Source organism: Gopherus evgoodei, chromosome 3 (genome assembly GCF_007399415.2).
Source record: "Gopherus evgoodei ecotype Sinaloan lineage chromosome 3, rGopEvg1_v1.p, whole genome shotgun sequence".
NCBI classification, from domain to species: domain Eukaryota; kingdom Metazoa; phylum Chordata; order Testudines; family Testudinidae; genus Gopherus; species Gopherus evgoodei.
Window position 1 is genome coordinate 191,884,390 of NC_044324.1, and position 17,431 is coordinate 191,901,820.

General features: G+C 44.2%; 1 protein-coding gene and 1 non-coding gene across 3 annotated transcripts in view; both read left to right on the forward strand.

The window, feature by feature from the left end:
• Positions 1-6,046, forward strand: part of PSME4 (proteasome activator subunit 4) — a 238,832-nt gene extending 232,786 nt beyond the window's left edge. For both annotated transcript variants that reach the window (XM_030557730.1, XM_030557731.1), the window contains 2 exons: positions 3,621-3,759; positions 4,348-6,046. In XM_030557730.1, the coding sequence (XP_030413590.1) occupies positions 3,621-3,755 (135 nt within the window). In that variant the 3' untranslated portion in view covers positions 3,756-3,759; positions 4,348-6,046. The remainder of the gene's footprint in view (positions 1-3,620; positions 3,760-4,347) is intronic.
• Positions 6,047-6,411: 365 nt separating this feature from the next.
• TRNAR-CCU lies at positions 6,412-6,485 on the forward strand. The gene has a single exon. It is a non-coding gene; the product is annotated as a tRNA-Arg (tRNA).
• The last annotated feature ends 10,946 nt before the right edge of the window (positions 6,486-17,431 follow it).

Sequence of the window (17,431 nt, forward strand, 5' to 3'; positions counted from 1 at the left end):
TCCCAACCCACCACGTCTCAGCGATCAATCTCTAAACAGCAGATTTGAAGGCTTGGTCAAGGGCTTACCAGACGTCCCTCCAACTTTTGCTCCCAATACTACCTTCCATCAACCATCCCTTTACCAATCGTCTAATACTGTTCTATCCAAACCGGCAAACCATCACTTCCAATAGATGGGTACTGGAAATCATCAAGCCTGGCGATGCCCTCCAGTTCCTCTCCATTCCTCCTACTCACCCTGCCATCCTGTCCCTCTTCAGGGACCCCTCTCACGAGCCCTTCTTGAGACAGGAGGAGGAGCATCTCCTACAACAGGGCGCAGTATACATCACAGAGGGAAGGGCTTCTGCCTCTCAGGAATGGTCACCTGTCAGGAATGGTCTAGATAATACTTAGTGCTGCCCCAATGCAGTGGACTGGACTAGATCTCTCGAGCTCTCTTCCAGTTCTATGATTCTATTCTCATTATTTTTTTAACCCAAAAGAAGTCTGGAGGATGGAGACCCATCCTCGATCTCAGGTAGCTAAACAAATTTCTCAGAACACAACATTCAGGATGGTTGTGTTAGCTACAGTCATTCCAGCACTGGAACAAGGGGATTGGTTTGCAACCCTCAACCTGAAAGATGCATATTTTCCTATTTCTATACGCCCTATGCACAGGAAATTTCTTTGGTTTGTACTAGGACAGGGCCATTTCCAATATACAGTACTACCCTTTGCCTCTCCACGGCCCCCTGATTATTTTCCAAAGCCTTTGCTGTGGCGGCAGCTCACCTTCACAAGCACGGAGTTGTGATATACCCCTACTTAGACAACTGTCTAATCAAGGCTCACACTTGGGCAGAAGCCATCACAGTCACGCACCATACAATGTCACTCTTCACCAGTCTCAGTCTACAAATGTCCAAAATTCCACATTAACGCCAGTCCAGAAACTGGACTTAATTGGCGTGCGTCTAAATTCTCTAGAAGCAACAGCATCATTACCTTTTCAGAGATTCACCTCTCTAACGAACCTCATCAATACCTTGGTGCTCAGCCCAAGGATATTGGCCAGGACCTGTCTTCAGGTACTAGATCACATGGCAGTGACCACATACGTGGTGAAACATGCCAGACTGCACATGCGCTCTTGCAGTGTTGGTTCAAGATGGTATTTACACCACACAAGCACAATTTGAACAAACTTCTGAGTATGCCAATGAAAGTCAAGGACTCACTACAATGGTAGACTCACCCACACAACGTTTGTGCAGGTGTTCCTTTCCTTTAGCCTCCTCTCAAATTGATAATCACAACGGATGCCTCTCTACTAGGGTGGGGTGCCCAACTAGGCAAGTTCACAGTACAGAGAAGATGGTCTCCTTCCTAATCAACACTCAGTGTACTGGAATTACATGCAATTCACAAGACCTTTGCACATTTCATGCCTCTGATAAAAGACAAAAACATACAGATCATGATAGGCAATGTAGCCTTCATGTTCTACATAAATAACAGGGAGGAGTAAGATCACACTCGGTATGTATGAAGGCCATAAAACTCTAGACATGGTACATACAACACAAAGTCACCATATCAGCTACCTAGCTGCTGGAATCTCAGAATATCACAGCCGACACATTAAGTCGAAGGTTCTCGAATGGCCACGAGTGGGCAATCAACATCTGCGTGATCCAGATCAAATTGCAACTATGGGGGTTCCCTGCGATAGACCTATTCGCCACAAAATGAAACAGCAAATGTCCAGTCCCGGAGTGGGTCTGGGATCAGGATCCAACGACGATGCATTTTTCATTCCGTGGCATGTACCGTTCCTGTACGCTTTTCTTCCCATCCCATTGCTCTCCAGCGTCCTGAACAAGATCAGAATCAATCAAGCCAAAGTCATCTTGATAGCACCAGCATGACCCAGACAAACCTGGTACCCACACCTGAAAAAGACGACATCATACCCCTGTGTCTTCTCCCACTTCTTCCAAATCTCCTCTCTTAGGACCTGGGTCAGACTCTGCATCCAAACCTGGAGTCGCCCCATCTCATATCTGGCTCCTCAATGGTTCCATGGCAAGGAGATAACGAGTTCTGAGGATATGAAAGACATCCTGCTAAACAGAAGAAGGCCCACTACAGGGGCTACATACCTACCATAAATGGAAGAGATTCCAGATGTGGTGCCTAAACAAATCGACGCCACCACCTCTCCCATATCAGTGGTAATGGACTACATGCTGTACCTGAAGAAATCTGGCCTTTCAGTGAGTTCACTGCGGGTGCATTTGGCAGCCATTACAACATTCTATGACAGTGGACAGCGTTTCGTTCTTTGCTCACCCAGTTGCCAAAAGATTCCTCCAGGGAATGCGCAGCTTCTACCCAGAACTCAGAGCCCCAACGCCCCTGTAGGATCTGACTTGAGTGCTTCGATCTCTCACAACCACCCTATTCAAACCCTTGGCCACATGTTCTCTTCTACATCTTTCCATGAAAGTGGCCTTCCTAGTCACCATCACATAAGAGAAATTTCTGCTCTTATGGCTGGACCACCGTATATGTTTTGTTTTTTGTTTTTTTCAAAAACAAGGTAACTCTGACCTCACCCCAAATTTTTGCCTAAAGTCCTTTCTTCCTTCCACATCAATCAGCCTATCCATCTTCCCACGTTCTTCCCTAAACCTCACAGGGACAGGCAAGAAGCGATTTTCCACACCCTGGACATTAGAAGGGCACTAGCCTTTTATCTTGAACAGACCAAATCATTCAGGAAAACTCCTAAATTGTTCCGCTCCACCTCAGACCGCTTCAAAGGCAAACCCATCTCTAAGCAGAGACTTTCCAGATGGATTTCAGATTGCATTCAGCTCTGTTACTGACAACATGACCTACAATCCCCCTCAAAGGTTAGAACACAGTCCACAAGATATGTATCCACATCAGTTGCCTTCCTGCATGATATGCCTATTACCGACATATGCAATGCAGCTACTTGGACATCTCACACATTCATTCAACACTACATCATCGATCAGGTGTCAGCCTCTGACACTTGACTGGGACAACACCTTCTTATTATCCATTCAGGCCTAGCTCCAAATTACCTCTTTTCCCCTGAGGGGAACTGCTCTATAGTCACCTTAAAGTGGCTCACCCACAGGGACTCCATTCGAAGAAGAGAGGGTTATTCACCTTGTGCAGTAACAGGTTCTTTGAGATGGTTGTCCCTGTGAGTGCTCCACTACCCACGCTCCTCTCCTCTACTTAGGAGTTCCAATTAATTCCTCTGCGGTAGAGAAGGAACTGGGGGTGCGGGGGCTGCACAGCACTAGTTAATCGCCGCTGCAGGCATGAGACGGGGAGAGTGCCCGTGCAGCCCAGCCAAGATTTTTGTCGAAATTCTCTTGACTAGAGGTGCAAGGGCGCACAATCACCTGAAGTGGAGCACCCACAGGGATTCACATCTCAAAAAACCTCAGTTACTGCACAAGGTGAGTAACCCTCTCTTAAATCTGACTATATTTATTACCCCAGTTAGGGAGACTTTCCACAGATGTGAAACCGTTTTTAAAATATATCAAAAATTAATACAGATCTATTTTTTTGTTGCCTGCTATACAGATGACAGTAAAGAAAACACTGTCCAATTTCCGGAGAACGCACCATGACAACTGGCAGGAGCACAAACAGCAGTTCACTGATGACCAGCTGCTTGTCCTTACAGACCTCTTAGTATCACCATGCTATTATGCTTAAATAGGTAAGGCTGTGTTTATTTTGGTTTAATTAGAAAACACTGCCATTTTATGATATCCACTCTAGCCATCCAGTCAAAGTGAAGGAAAGAAGGTCCCAGATCCAGGGAAAAACATTCCCTCCAAACAAAGTCACTATCAGTGCTCAGTGGGGCATCTTCTATTTGTTGAAAACTCTGCTTGTAGTGACCTGCTATTTATCTTTATTGTGCAGTCCCTTATTTTTGTTTGAATGAAGTAAACTAAAAGGCTAGGACTTCAGAAGAAAAGAAGTTTTGTCAACACTTCCTTTGCTCCCAAACCTTCTCAGCCCATAAACTGCCCTCTGCATTTCTGTCAGAGGAGCATCACTAGAGAGACACAAGGTACCTTGAGACTGAGCGTAGCACATTCACGGTGTTCCTGGTACTTGTTGATCTGCAGAACAAGGAATCAGACTTGAATTTGAACCCTGATCTCTTGCAGGGGAATGCTATGTGTTGTTACTGGACCACTGTGCCAGCCGGCAAGGGAATTTTTTAATCATCATTTTCTGTAGTATCACGAGAATATGGATGAAGATAAAATCTTGTTTTTAATTATTTCTGTTTCAGGTTCTTCTTGGAAAACATGAGGACCTAGAAACATTTCTGCAAAAATAAAGGAAACTCAAAACTAATTTATTGTGTATGGAACTTTTAGTCTTGGAAATCGTGATGCCTAATCAAAACCATTTTTTAAATACAAATATTAGGTTCTAACAGAGCTCTATTCATCACGAATTACAACTTCACAGGGAGTAACTATGGGAACCCTGCATTCTTCCATTAGTGCATCTGCAGGACCAGATCATTACTTGTTTCAAAGTGTAATGTCATGGGCCTGCATTATACAACCTTACCACCTTCACTCTCTGCTCACTGGCTTACAACACCCATCTCCTCCTTTTTCTTTCTTATTCCGTGTGCCCAGTCATTTTTTACATCAGTGGATTTGCAGAGCACCCGACTGCAAGTCTGAACATTCTAAGGGAAATGCTCCAGTTTTGGTTGACATTTTTTATCTGATCAACCTGCAGGAGCTGGTGTCTATGAACCTCAAACCCACCTATTCCCATGATAAGAGGCCAGGAACCTATTTTTCTCAAAGGACTTTTTTTCACTGCTTGCATTCAAGTACCCGTTAGGTGACAAACTCTGTACCATTTAATCCAGCTGAGAGTTGGACTACCCTTTTAAATCTTACCTTCTATGGAAATGTAAATATGCATTCTGTCCTATATATCTGAGATCAGTACTATGGAAAGTGAAGCAATTTCCATGGTCTGGCCAAGTTTTAGCAGGTAAACTGACCAGGTGCACAACTTAAACCCATGACCATCTGCAGCTTCCTACTGATGGAAGGTGGTGGATCTTTTCAGATGAATAGAGCCCATAGATATGAATTTTTTGCTATCAAGAAATGTTTTAATTCAGAGACTGAAGAGTATGTACAGTGTGCAAAAGCACTGAATTTTTTTAACAGAATATTCACATTAAAAAGACTATTAGTCACTATTTGGAGAAGCATACCTTGCATAAATGGAAGACTGCTAAGATTGTGAAAGTTATGTTTTTGGTTTTGATTTTTTGCCTGCAACTTTGTTCAGAGACTGATATCTATTGGCTATTTAACGACATGTTTAATATGTGTTACATAGATGTAAAAGACTGTATAAATTGTAGAGGCATTGCTTTGGGAAGACATTGTACAGTTTGCAATCTTTTACATAACATCATTGTGAGATTAATTTGTAAAAATTCACACTTCAATGTTAATACTATAGTGCTTCTGGCTTTTGTATCAAATCAAATGCCATTAGTATTTTTTAAATTATTTTCTTTAGCAAAATATTGTTCCTTGTTTAAAAGGCAGAAATTTTATTTTGTTTTAGTTTTCATTTATCTCATGACTACATCTGAAGAGGATTTTAATGCAGCATTTGTGGCCATCTCTAAGTGCTAACATCACATGTTTTGATGTGATAAGATTACAGAATGCAAGGTACCTCCTGCAGTGAAATAGTTCACAAGTTGATGTGTTTCATCTTTCACACAACCTGTACAGTCTTCCTTACTGGAGCACTACAATACGTTTTGAAGTATCTACCTGCTGATTGAGTGACTCAATACAATTTTAAAGCACAGCAGTGTTCCTAGTACAGTATTTACTAAGTGTCAGCACACAGATGTAACCACTGTATAGCGTAGTGCCAAAATTATTTCAATTGTGTACCTAGTGTAAAACCCAATAAATGAATTTGTTTGTAACATCTGCATTTTTTGTCTTGAGCAGAAGTTCCTACTTTCAGAGTCTAATTTAGGATTGTCTACTCCAATTTTCTATGGGGTTTTTATATCAGATCTATATGCATTGTGGAATTCAGATGAATTCAGGTTGTTTATGTAGTGCAGCCTGTAGGTTGCCATTTTAAAATTTTGTGTATTAACAATAATCTTTTTACCCATTATTGAAATGCACTGCGTCAGGGATAGAACACAGCATCTGTTCTAACATCACACAGCATCACTGTTAAAGACAGCAAGTGAATAATAGTGCATTCATTTGAAATGTGAGTATAATATTAAGTGGGCACAAGGTAATCACACAAATGGAAGTTGGTCAAGATACTGAGATCAGGCACCATGGCTTAGCTGGCTAAAGCACCTGTCTCCTGAACAGGAGATCCTGGGTTCATCTCCCAGTGGTGCCTTGTTGTATGGCTTTTGGGGGGGGGGGGGGGGATAGCTCAGGGGTTTGAGCATTGGCCTGCTAAACCCAGGGTTGTGAGTTCAATCCCTGAGGGGGCCATTAAGGGAACTGGGGTAAAAATCTGGGGATGGTCCTGCTTGGAGCAGGGGGTTGGACTAGATGACCTCCTGAGGTCCCTTCTAACCCTAATAGTCTATGATTCTATGATCAACACCATTCTATTGAGAAAAGTTATTTAGGAATACTTAACCACAGGTGGACACAGCCTCTGTTTTATGACATTTCCTAGAATTAGCATTTCAACAGCAAATTTCCCTTAATACCTTTACTTGAGATATTCAATCGGTACTGCTACAGAGGGAAGAATGCAACTTGTTGAATGACCGGTCCCTACTCCAGTAGGACCTTAGGTTTTCTTTTGTCCTTGCATTGATGTGCTAGGCTTGGGGCATGATATGTGTAGTACAAAGAGAGCCTAAAATATGAGGCCTTGCATAAGAGGCCTGAAGCCTGAACTACAGTAGTGGTCAAGCCTTGCTGATGTAAAGCAAAGTTAGCAAAAGTCAGATTGTGAGCAGAAGTCAGACGCTGTTACAAAACAAGCTTGCTTGCAAGTTCACAGAACCTGGCAAGAACAGGGCTTGCATTACAAAAACACAGACATTCTTAAAAAATACTAGGCACAGGACACTCATGCAAATACATTCCAGAAGGGTAGTACCAGAACACCCCCATACAAGGTTATGGTGTAAACACACTTCCCGAAGAAGGTACAAGGATACACTGACCCCTCTTAAAGATAAAGTCAGGGTAACAGGGTGGTAGATAGAGATGGTTTGATCAAACCAACATATACAAGGTAAAAGGTGAACTAATGATGTCAGAGGGGCAATACATAACTTGGTAGTATCAGTGTATAAAGAGAGATCTCAGAGGGCGTCTTTGGCTGGCCAAGGGAGGAATGGAAAGTCCTGCCATTCACTGAGCTGGTCCATTGTAATAGGCATGCATGTCTTAGTGGTTCTATAGCGTCTACAGGACCATGCTTTGTTGACAATAAACCAGGCAAGCACCTTCGCTACTGAAACAGGTCTGTGATCTTTGTGGGAAGTTTGATCAAGGTTCTGCTGTGTCGGCTATCTGCGCAGAGCTGGGACAGCACACGAAAGAACACACACACAGCCAATGATTAACTACAATATGTTTTGCCAAAACGTTAGATTATGGAACCATTTCATGGGGTACCATCTTTGTTCATTGCTAAAATTTTCTTTTGTGGCTTCCCTCAAGCAACATATAGAAGATTAGGGTTGGAAGAGACCTCAGGAAGTCATCTAGGCCAACTCCTTGCTCAAAGCAGGACCAACCCCAACTAAATCAGATATTCCAAAGCTAATAATCACCAACATATTTCTAACTAGCTTCCACCAGTTTCAGCCATAAAATATTATTTTGAATCCCAACATATCCCTCAGTCTAAGACATTTAGATTGTGCCTCTTCTCAGATACTGGAGGCAGTTCACTTGTTTGTGGGGCTTGGCTCTTCTGCACTTAAGCCAGATTCTGAGGGACTGTTTCAGTGCTTTTACCTTATCATTGCCATTATAGCTTTTAAAGCTGATTGTTCGGGCAGTAGCAAGCAATGTCTTTTCCCCTGGTCTCTGCTCTCCCTTAGGGGACAGAAGTTTCTTGGATTTTGCTCTCCAGAGTGCCTTCTATGTCTCCTCCCAACCATGGTGAGCATGCTAAACAGAGCGAGCAGAAAGCTGAATTGCTCCATCTGCAAGGAGACCCTCTCAGGATCTGCAGAAGAAGTCTCTTCCGCAACTGTTCCCTGCCTGCTCTGACTTGAACATTCCAGCTGAGGTGGATTCTTCCCCAAAGACCCCACAATAAAGAAAATAAAAGGGACTTTGAAGTGGACTCTAAAGCCTCCCTGGCAATCACATTTCACTGCAGCCACATTGTTCTGACACAGTGACCCAAAAACCTCCACATCTGCAATCATGTCAAATTCATATCACTGCTATAAACAATTTCTCTCTGAAGTCTGAGAGAGACTCTATGATGCAGCCAGTGAGAGAGCCGTGTAAGTTAGAGTAGCAGGCACCAGCTCTATCTTAAACTTTGGACAGTGACTCATTACTTGACAGCAATTCCTCTGTGCCTCAGAATTCTCCAACTGAATCCTTTTTGGGGAAGAGCTTATAGACTTTAAGGCCAGAAGGGACCCTCATGATCTAGTCTGACTTGCGCATTGCAACGCACAGAACCTCACCCACCCAGCTCTATCGGGCAGCCAAAACCACAGACAAGCCAAGGTATTTATGCCACCCTCTGGCAAAATTCAAGGACTACAAGCCCTTGTGCACAGGCAGGAGCTCCTTTCATCATTACCCACAGAAAAGGTACCAGAGAGGGGATTTCTCTCATTTCAGGGATAAGATCAGAAGCAACTGGGCAGCCCTGGTCAAGGAATAGGTCCTACATTTCCCTCAGTATGAATGCACCTGGGTCCTTTGTTCAAAAATAGGCCTGGGAGGCCCACTACTCATCTGCCTAGTACTATTCAACTTCAGGCAGGTGGATACTGGACACACTTCAGCATGTTATTCTCTGGAGCACCAATCTCCTTCATAGTCTACTCGGTGTCAAGGGATGTTGCCAAATTTCAAACAGAGATAGCACACCGAGAAGTAAGAGAAGCTGTCTCTGTCTGAAGAGAGATCCTCAGGACTCTGCCCAGCTTTTTTCTTACTATAAAGAAACTGAAGTAGAGTTTGGGCCATGTTAAACTTCAAGAGGCTGAACAGTTCAATGAAGATGACTTACGATCGAAGTGACAACATTTATAGTTTCAGCAGTATGGCCAAGGGAGCTGCTCATGTCAGTGGATTTTTCTAATGCAGACCCAGATTTTTCTCATGTACTTTTCCCCTATATCCCTTTTCTCCAGGTGCAGTTGGTCATTGTTTTTCTTATGTAGGTTCCAAATTAACTCAGCCTGGTTCTACTGCCTCGCTGATAGAATCCCAGTTTATTTAAACTTTTGTACTAATCTTTTAATAGCAGTTTGTCAATTTTAAAACAACTCAGTGGTGCTAAACCCAGAGTTATGAGTTCAATCCTTGAGGGGGCCATTTAGGGATCTGAGGCAAAAAAAATAGTTGGCCTTGGTCCAGCTCTGAGCAGGGGGTTGGACTAGATGACCTCCTGAGGCCCCTTCCAACCCTGATATTCTATGATTCTAATTTCATTCTGCAAGTGGTGAGCTGAGTTAATTTATTTTCATTTTCATTTCACTTTTATTTATATTTTTCAGCACCAGTCTGGAGCTCTTTTAGTAAAGTTGTAAAACACTCACACTCTGTTATAAAGAGGAATGATATTTAAAATTATTTTAAGAAATAATACCCAATCTCATGCAGAAGATATTCACAGGACTTGGCCTTGCATTGGAAAAGCTGCCTTGGGGATCGAGTTTCTTAGAGTAGTAGTTTACCAAAGGAGATGTGTGTGAAGTTTAGTAATGTTAGGATTAAAGACAGTTTTATATTTTAGAAATGCTTATTTTCAAGGGATGTTCTAAGAATACTGTAAAGACTGAGTTCATATCCAAATGTCTCATGAAAGATGCTGCAAAAATTATTGCTATCATGTTTCCTGTCTCACAGACATGAATTGATTTTGCTGTCAGCCATTCTCTTTAAAAGGGGAGGACTAGAGAGAGACTTAGGTTGCCAGTGTAAAAGGATTATGCAGTGTTGTGTCTTGTTCCCATGGAGATCCTTTTTGCCTCAATTCATCTCTTCACTTCCTAAATACAAGACCTGAGTTCTAATGACCCTTCTATCTAGCACATGCCACATTCTGTAATATTCATAGCAGCTCAGCAGACTATGTACAATAGTCCCGTGCTCTGCTTGTTTTATTTTGGTGACTGATATTAAAAACAGCATTTGAACACACAACCTTCTACTTAAATTTTTAAAAGGCTGCCACACTTCTACTAGAAACATTTTGCGCTATGCCCAGAGAGGTATATTTCTACATTTTGGTAACTATGGTACTGGAAAAAAATCTCTCTCCTCTGAGACGTTCCATTTTAATTAATTTATTACCTTTAGCAAAACATTTTTTCATTTTGAGAAAGTGTCCAGTTCACAAAACTTTAACCCTTCACTGTCACCTCTAATGGTCAAAAAATTTCGAACTACAGTTTCTAAAACTAAGCTCCTAGTCCATATTTTGGCATCTCTGGGCTGGATATTCAGAAATGCCTAAGTGACTAAGGAAGTCAATGAGACTTGTGCTCCTAAGCTCTTAAGCACTTTGGAAAACCCCTACCCTAAATAAATAGCCTTATTTTCAAAGTGCTGAGCAGCCTTTTCGCAACCCATTTATGTAGGTGCCCAAATGGGAATTCAGGAGCCTGATTGTAGGCACCCAAGTTTGAAAATATGACCAGTAATAATATTTAGCACTTATACAGCACTTTCCATCCCTAGACCTTAAAGTACTTGCAAAGAATGGCAGTTATCATTTCCACTCTTCAGATGGGGAAACTGAGGCACAGAGGGTTTCCATAACTTACAGACGGTCACATAGTAAGTCAATAGCACATTCAGAAACAGAACCCAGGTCTGATAACTCCAGACAGTGGGCTCTACCCTGTGACCCAGCTGTTTTCTTCACACTGTTGTAAGAATAATAGCAGAAGAAACGTTTAAAGAAGTTATCTGAGCAGCACCAAAAATATTCACACTCTGCTGTAAGTTTTGCACAAACAACCCCTGGTCTTGCATTTATCAGAATCATCCTGTTAGTCCCCAGACATGCTGAATGGCTCTGAAACTGAACAGTATTAATCACTTTGCAGTAACTCCCTTCTGCATTTAGTAAAAGATCAAAGAATGCTTTTTCAGTTGTGTTTAATTATACAATAACGTGTTCTCTGAGGTCTATAGCTAAACTTAAGGGGTGAAATCTTGGCTCCATTGAAGTCAGTGACGAAATCCCAGTGCCTTCAGTGAGGCCAGGATTTCACCCAAGGAAGATAAAGGAACCATGATCAAGGAACATCAACAAGAGAGAGGACAGCTGAGAAAAGCATAATCTGAAGCAACAAGACACAACTGATGCTTTGGGCAACCCTTTCTGCATATCTTGAGAACAGCAACATAAAACAAGCATCTAAGCCAGAAGAGTCTCTTGTTCTTTTAATAACAATGGCCAGGCCAGTGGCCCTTTCCAGGAGGAGACTGACATCTCATTGCTGAACAGCCCTATAATTAATTTCAATAGAAAAATAGCTGAAAGAGAATTTAGCTTACAATGTGGATTGGCCAGGCTGGTGAACTGAGTCATAAGTTTATTGAACAAAAATATTTGCCATATTCTTGGTTTTATAAAGAAATATTTTAAAAATAAATCGACATGTATCTCAGATGAGCTTTCAAACTGTCAGTGCAACTTTACTATGTTGCTGTTTTGTTGCATTTTCAAAGCACTGCAATGCTTTTGTGTGTTTGTCTGGGCTTTTTCCAGTGGTGGATAACAAATTCATACAAACCAGTACAATGCAAGCAATACTAATACATAAAGCAGGAGTCCTTGCACCACAGCAGTTTCATAGCACCTCGCTGCCTTTTTCCAGTCAGATTGATTAATATCTAGGGTGTATTACTGCTGTATGTTTTCAGTGACTAATGACTTTCGGTGCTGTAATTTTTGAATGCCTAACTTGAGACCCCTTGAGGGGGCCTATTTTCAGAAAGCAGGTTCTGAGCATTTCCTGCAGATGAAGCCCATTTAAGTGTGTCTAATTGGGCACCTAAAAATTGAGATACCCAAAATCTCTAGTCACTTTGAAAACTGACCACAATGTTTTGTGAATGGCAAGTAACTTAATGTAGCATTCAAAGGATGAGATACTATTTGTGTTCATTAGTTGTTCTGTGGTAACACCCTGGAGCCCAGGTCATGGACCAAGACCCCACTGTGCTAGGCACTGTACAAAACAGAGCAAAAAGTTGAAGAGCTCAAAACATACGTATAAGACAAGCGACAACAATAGGTGGATACAGAGAGTTGGGGGAGACACTGTATTCAGTTTTCTGAGGTATTTTTTTAAGCCATCTAGATACATTTTCTCCATTGGTAACCTTGGATAATAAACTTTCTTCACAGAAGTGGTGGGAGCCTGATTGCATTCATGTTTGTAAAGTGCTCTGACATCTTTGCATGAAAATTGCTAAAGAAATGCAAGATATTAATACTGAATGCTGTCAAGTGGACCCTCACCAATCCACCCTTTGGCTAATTTCCAGCTCACAGTAAAGATGTAATAGCAGATTCTGCAATGACATTTCATATTATTTGAGATTTCATTATTTTTATTAAATACACTCCAGGGTATTCTGAAGTTTAAATACTACCGTGTAATTGCTATAGAACACATTTTGGAAATATGCTCCACCTTTGGGTGGGGGGAGGGTTGGTTTGATTTTATCATATTTCTTCACTTAGGACCCAATTCGGTGAAGCACTTAAGTGTGTGTTTAGCTTTAAGCCTGTGACTACTTGACTTCAATGGGACTGTAATGGAGGAGGGGAGAGATCTATTCCCTGCTCTGGCATCCCCCAGTGGCAGTGTCTGGGAATTAGCTCTGCCCATTTGGATGCTTTCTTCCTTCACTCACTCGCGACGTGGCCCCTCTTGCGCTCTAGGAATCACAGTACTTTCTCTGCGTGACTCAATCCTATGGCCAGGTCACTACATAGGTTTCCCCTTACAAGGTAACAAAGTTTCACTGAGCCAGCTATCTGGGTGCCATTCCAGGCAGTCGTCTTGTTCAAGATTGTGCCACTTTCCCAGAGGCTCTTAGGGGAACCCAGGCATGCCCACTACTCCAGGTTCCAGCCCAGGGACCCTACAATTGTCAGTCAAGGCTTGCACTGTCTCAAGCCTCTGCCATGTCCGTCTTCCTACTCCACTCTCTGCAGGTTTTCTTCACCACCACCTCTCTGGGTAAAACCCTTCCCTTGGGGTCAAGATCTCAGGGCTTCCACTCCCCCACTGGGTTTCCTCTTTCTCTCTTCACCAGGTCCAGAGCATGACCGCAGACCTCCATGCTGCAGCCACTTCTATTTCCATGTCCTGGCTTTAGACAAGCTCCTGCCCAAATGGGCTCCAGTTTCAATTAGTGCTTGTCAGTCAAGCCTAAGGCTCCCCCAGGTCCAATCTACTAGATTAATTAGCTCCTTCTGAACCACCTTCATCCCTGTGGGGGGGACATCTCAGCATAGAGACTACTCATACACGTAAAGTCAAGCATGTACTTAATTGCTTAATTGCACGTACTTAACTGAGGTCTTGGTGCCAGATTCTGGTATCCTTACATTAGGTAGCACCTTACCCTACAAGTTGTTTCATTGACATTGGGGGAATTATTGGTGGAGTGAGGCACTGGTCAGTGTAAATGTATCAGAATCTGGCCTTTTCTCCCTACCTGAAAAAGTTCACTCATTTAGAACAATTCTCTTAGTAAAAGCAGCAAAGAATCCTGTGGCACCTTATAGACTAACAGACATATTGGAGCATGAGCTTTTGTGGGTGAATACCCACTTCTCTTAGTCGTTAGCTCCCAGCCAATGCCCACTGAAGTCAACGAAGACTTCCAGGCCCTCAGTGAAGTTCCTGCTTTTCATATTTGTAAAGCCATTTCTTAGACCTGGTCTACACTAGCAATTTACTTTGGTAGAGCTAAGTGTCTCTGAGATGTGTAAAATCCATACGCCTGAGAGATGTACCTATACCAACCAAACCCAGTGTAGAGAACACTAGGCTGACAAAAGAATTCTACCATTGACCTAGATACTTTCGGGGAGGTAGATTACCTATGCCAACAAGAGAAGCCCTCCCATCAGCATAGGGTAGTGTCTACACGGAAGCATTGCAGCGGCACAGCTGTAGCATTTTAAATGTAGAAATACCCTTTGTCTTAATCTAACTAAGGAGTATTGATTCCTCCTCTTCTGTTGGTGAGGGGGACTCCTGAAAGGCACTGTCTCAGCCAATCTGTACACTGTGTGCTTCTCAGGCTCTGAGCAGGTCTATGCAAAACAGAGTGCTTTTGCAGCCTGGGGAATCACCATGCAGGAAAAGTTATTAATAGCTTTGTCTCCTTGTTTGAAAATGTTTACCAACACTACTTTGTCACACTGATGTTATTTTTTAAGGCTTCTCATCGAGTGCTTTAATAGAACGCTCAAGACAATGCTGAGGAAATTTCCTTCTCAAGAACTGCAACAGTGCCACCAGCTACTTCTGCCGTTGCTCCTGGCCATCCGTGAGGTACCCCAGTCATCCACCAAATTCTCCCCCTTTGAACTCTCATATAGATGCCAGCCCTATGGAGTACTGGATCTGATGACAGAGACCTGGGAATACACCCCCTCAACCTCCTAGGGGCTCCTCCAATATGTACTGCAATTGCGATCTGGCTTTACCCAGCCAGGACCCTCACCCAAGGAAATCGTCAGGTGGCCCAAGGGATCCAGGAGCGGTGCTATAACCACGGGGCAGGAACAAGAATCTTTGCACCTGGAGACTGGGAACTTCTACTCCTCCCATCAGAAGAGTCAAAGCTCCTGGCTCAGTGACGATGCCCGTATGAAATTGTCTGTCAAGTGGGGCCTGTCATCTATGAGGTTCACCAGCCCGACTGGAGGAAGAAGAAACAGGTGTACCATGTGAACCTCTTGAAACCCTGGCATGCCTGGGAAGGATTGCTAATAGCCCCTACCCACCCGAACCAGCCCTAGGGCCCCAAGTGCCTGAGTTGGACAAGATGGAGAAGCCTCAATTGGGTGACATGCTGTCGGCTGATCAGCAAAAACAAGCTCAGTGCCTCCTGTAAGCCTTCCGGAAGACTTTCACCACATGCCCTAGCCAGACCACCCGTCATACCGCACACAATCCAGACAACCCTGGGACAGGTGTTCCAAGAAGCGACCTGCCCCTTCCCATGGCAGATGCGAGAGATTGTGGAAAAGGATACTCAAACTATGGTAGAATTGAGAGTCATCAAGCGGTCCCAAAGCAAGTGGCGCAGCCCCATTGTATTGGTCCCAAAACCTGATGGGAGCCATCACTTCTGTTTCAACTTTTGGAAGGTAAATGTGATCTCGAAGTTTGATGCTTATCCAATTCCCTGGATTGATGAGCTCCTTGACCATCTTGGAACTGCCAATTATATCACCACACTTGATCTCACAAAAAGGTATTGGCAGATCCCCCTGGACCTGTGTTCCAGAGAGAAGATGGTGTGTGCCACTCCAACGGAGCTGTATCCATTTGTCTGGATGCCTTTCAGCCTTCATGGGGCCCCGGCTACCTTTCAGAGCACAATGGATTATCTCCTGAGTCCACATATAGCCTATCGGCTGCTTACCTAGATGACATTGTTATCTGTTGTCACCATTGGGAAGAACGCTTACTCTGGATAGTGACAGTCCTGTGAACCTTTTGGAAAGCAGACCTCATGGCCAACCCAAAGAAATTCCAGATTGAATGGCAGGAAACTAGCTACCTGGGATATACCCTAGGGGCAGGGCCTTGTACAGCCCCTCGTAGGAAAGGTCCAAGCCCTGCAGGTCTGCCCAGTGCCAACTACAAAGCCGGCAGGTACGGCAGTTTTGGAGCATAGCGGGATACTATCGAGGCTTCATCCGCCAGTTTGCATCCATCGTGGCTCCCCTCATGTCCCTTTACTAAGGACAGCCCACGTCAAGTACGATGGTTGGTGGAATGAGAAGAGGTGTTCCAAACCCTCAAGGAGCGTCTGTGTCGGAAATCTGTACTATTCAGCCCTGATTTTGACTAAGAGTTCCTGGTCAAGACAGATGCTTCAGAGGTAGGGTTATGGGCAGTCTTTTTCCAGGAGGTGGATGGGGAAGAGCACCCTGTCCTCTACATTAGCCGGAAGCTCTTCCCCAGAGAATGCCATTATGCGGTTATAGAAAAGGAGGCCCTTGCCATCAAATGGGTGACTGAGGCCCTCAGATACTACCCTTTCAGGAAACCCTTCATTCTGATAACCGATCATGAGCCCCTAAAGTGGTTGGGTACCATGAAAACTACCAACGCTCAGCTGATAAGGTGGTACCTCACATTGCAGCAGCATGCCTTCACTATGCGATACCATGTGGGGAAACAGAATGCTAATGCAGACTTTCTGTCCTGCCTAGGGGAAAGCCAAGAGCCCAACCCCAAAGATCGGGAGCTAGACTTAAGGGGGGGGGGTATAGTGAGGCAGGGTGGCCTGTGGGAGGGCCCCTGTACTGAACCCTAGTGGGAGAAACCAAGGCCTAGTTGCCCCTCCCCCAGGAAGTGGGAGGGAGGGGCAGGAAGTATGAAAGGCGGCCCAGAAAGCTCAGTAGGGAGGCAACCACTGGAGAGTCCAGACGCCTCCTGAGCTGGGAAGCAGCAGAGGGTGATGAAGGAGCAGAGGACTGGCCTGGGGCCACCGGGGCCGCTAGCTGATTCAGACCTGGAGGAAGCAGACAACTGGACCGGACAGCCCAGACCATTGTCAGACCTGACCCCGGAGGAGATGATGACTGGTTCAGACCCCCAAAGACTTGCTCATGGTCCTGGAAGCCACCGTCAACCTCGACCCCTCCTCAAAACAACAGGTTCATCAAGAAGGGGAGTATGGAAGTGGGCCGGGGTAGCCGCCCCGTGTCTGGCCACAACAGTGACAGAGGGTGAGTCAGCATGTTGCGGCGTGGATCCCCGCTGACCCAGTGACAAAGCACTTTGTCACTGGTAGGGCCCTGGGCCGGGACACAGTGGAGTGGGTGGACCTGCGTCTCCCCGGCCACCACAACCTGGGGGTGGCAGTCTCCCCGTCCATAGGCCAGAAGTCTGAGCCTCAGACTCT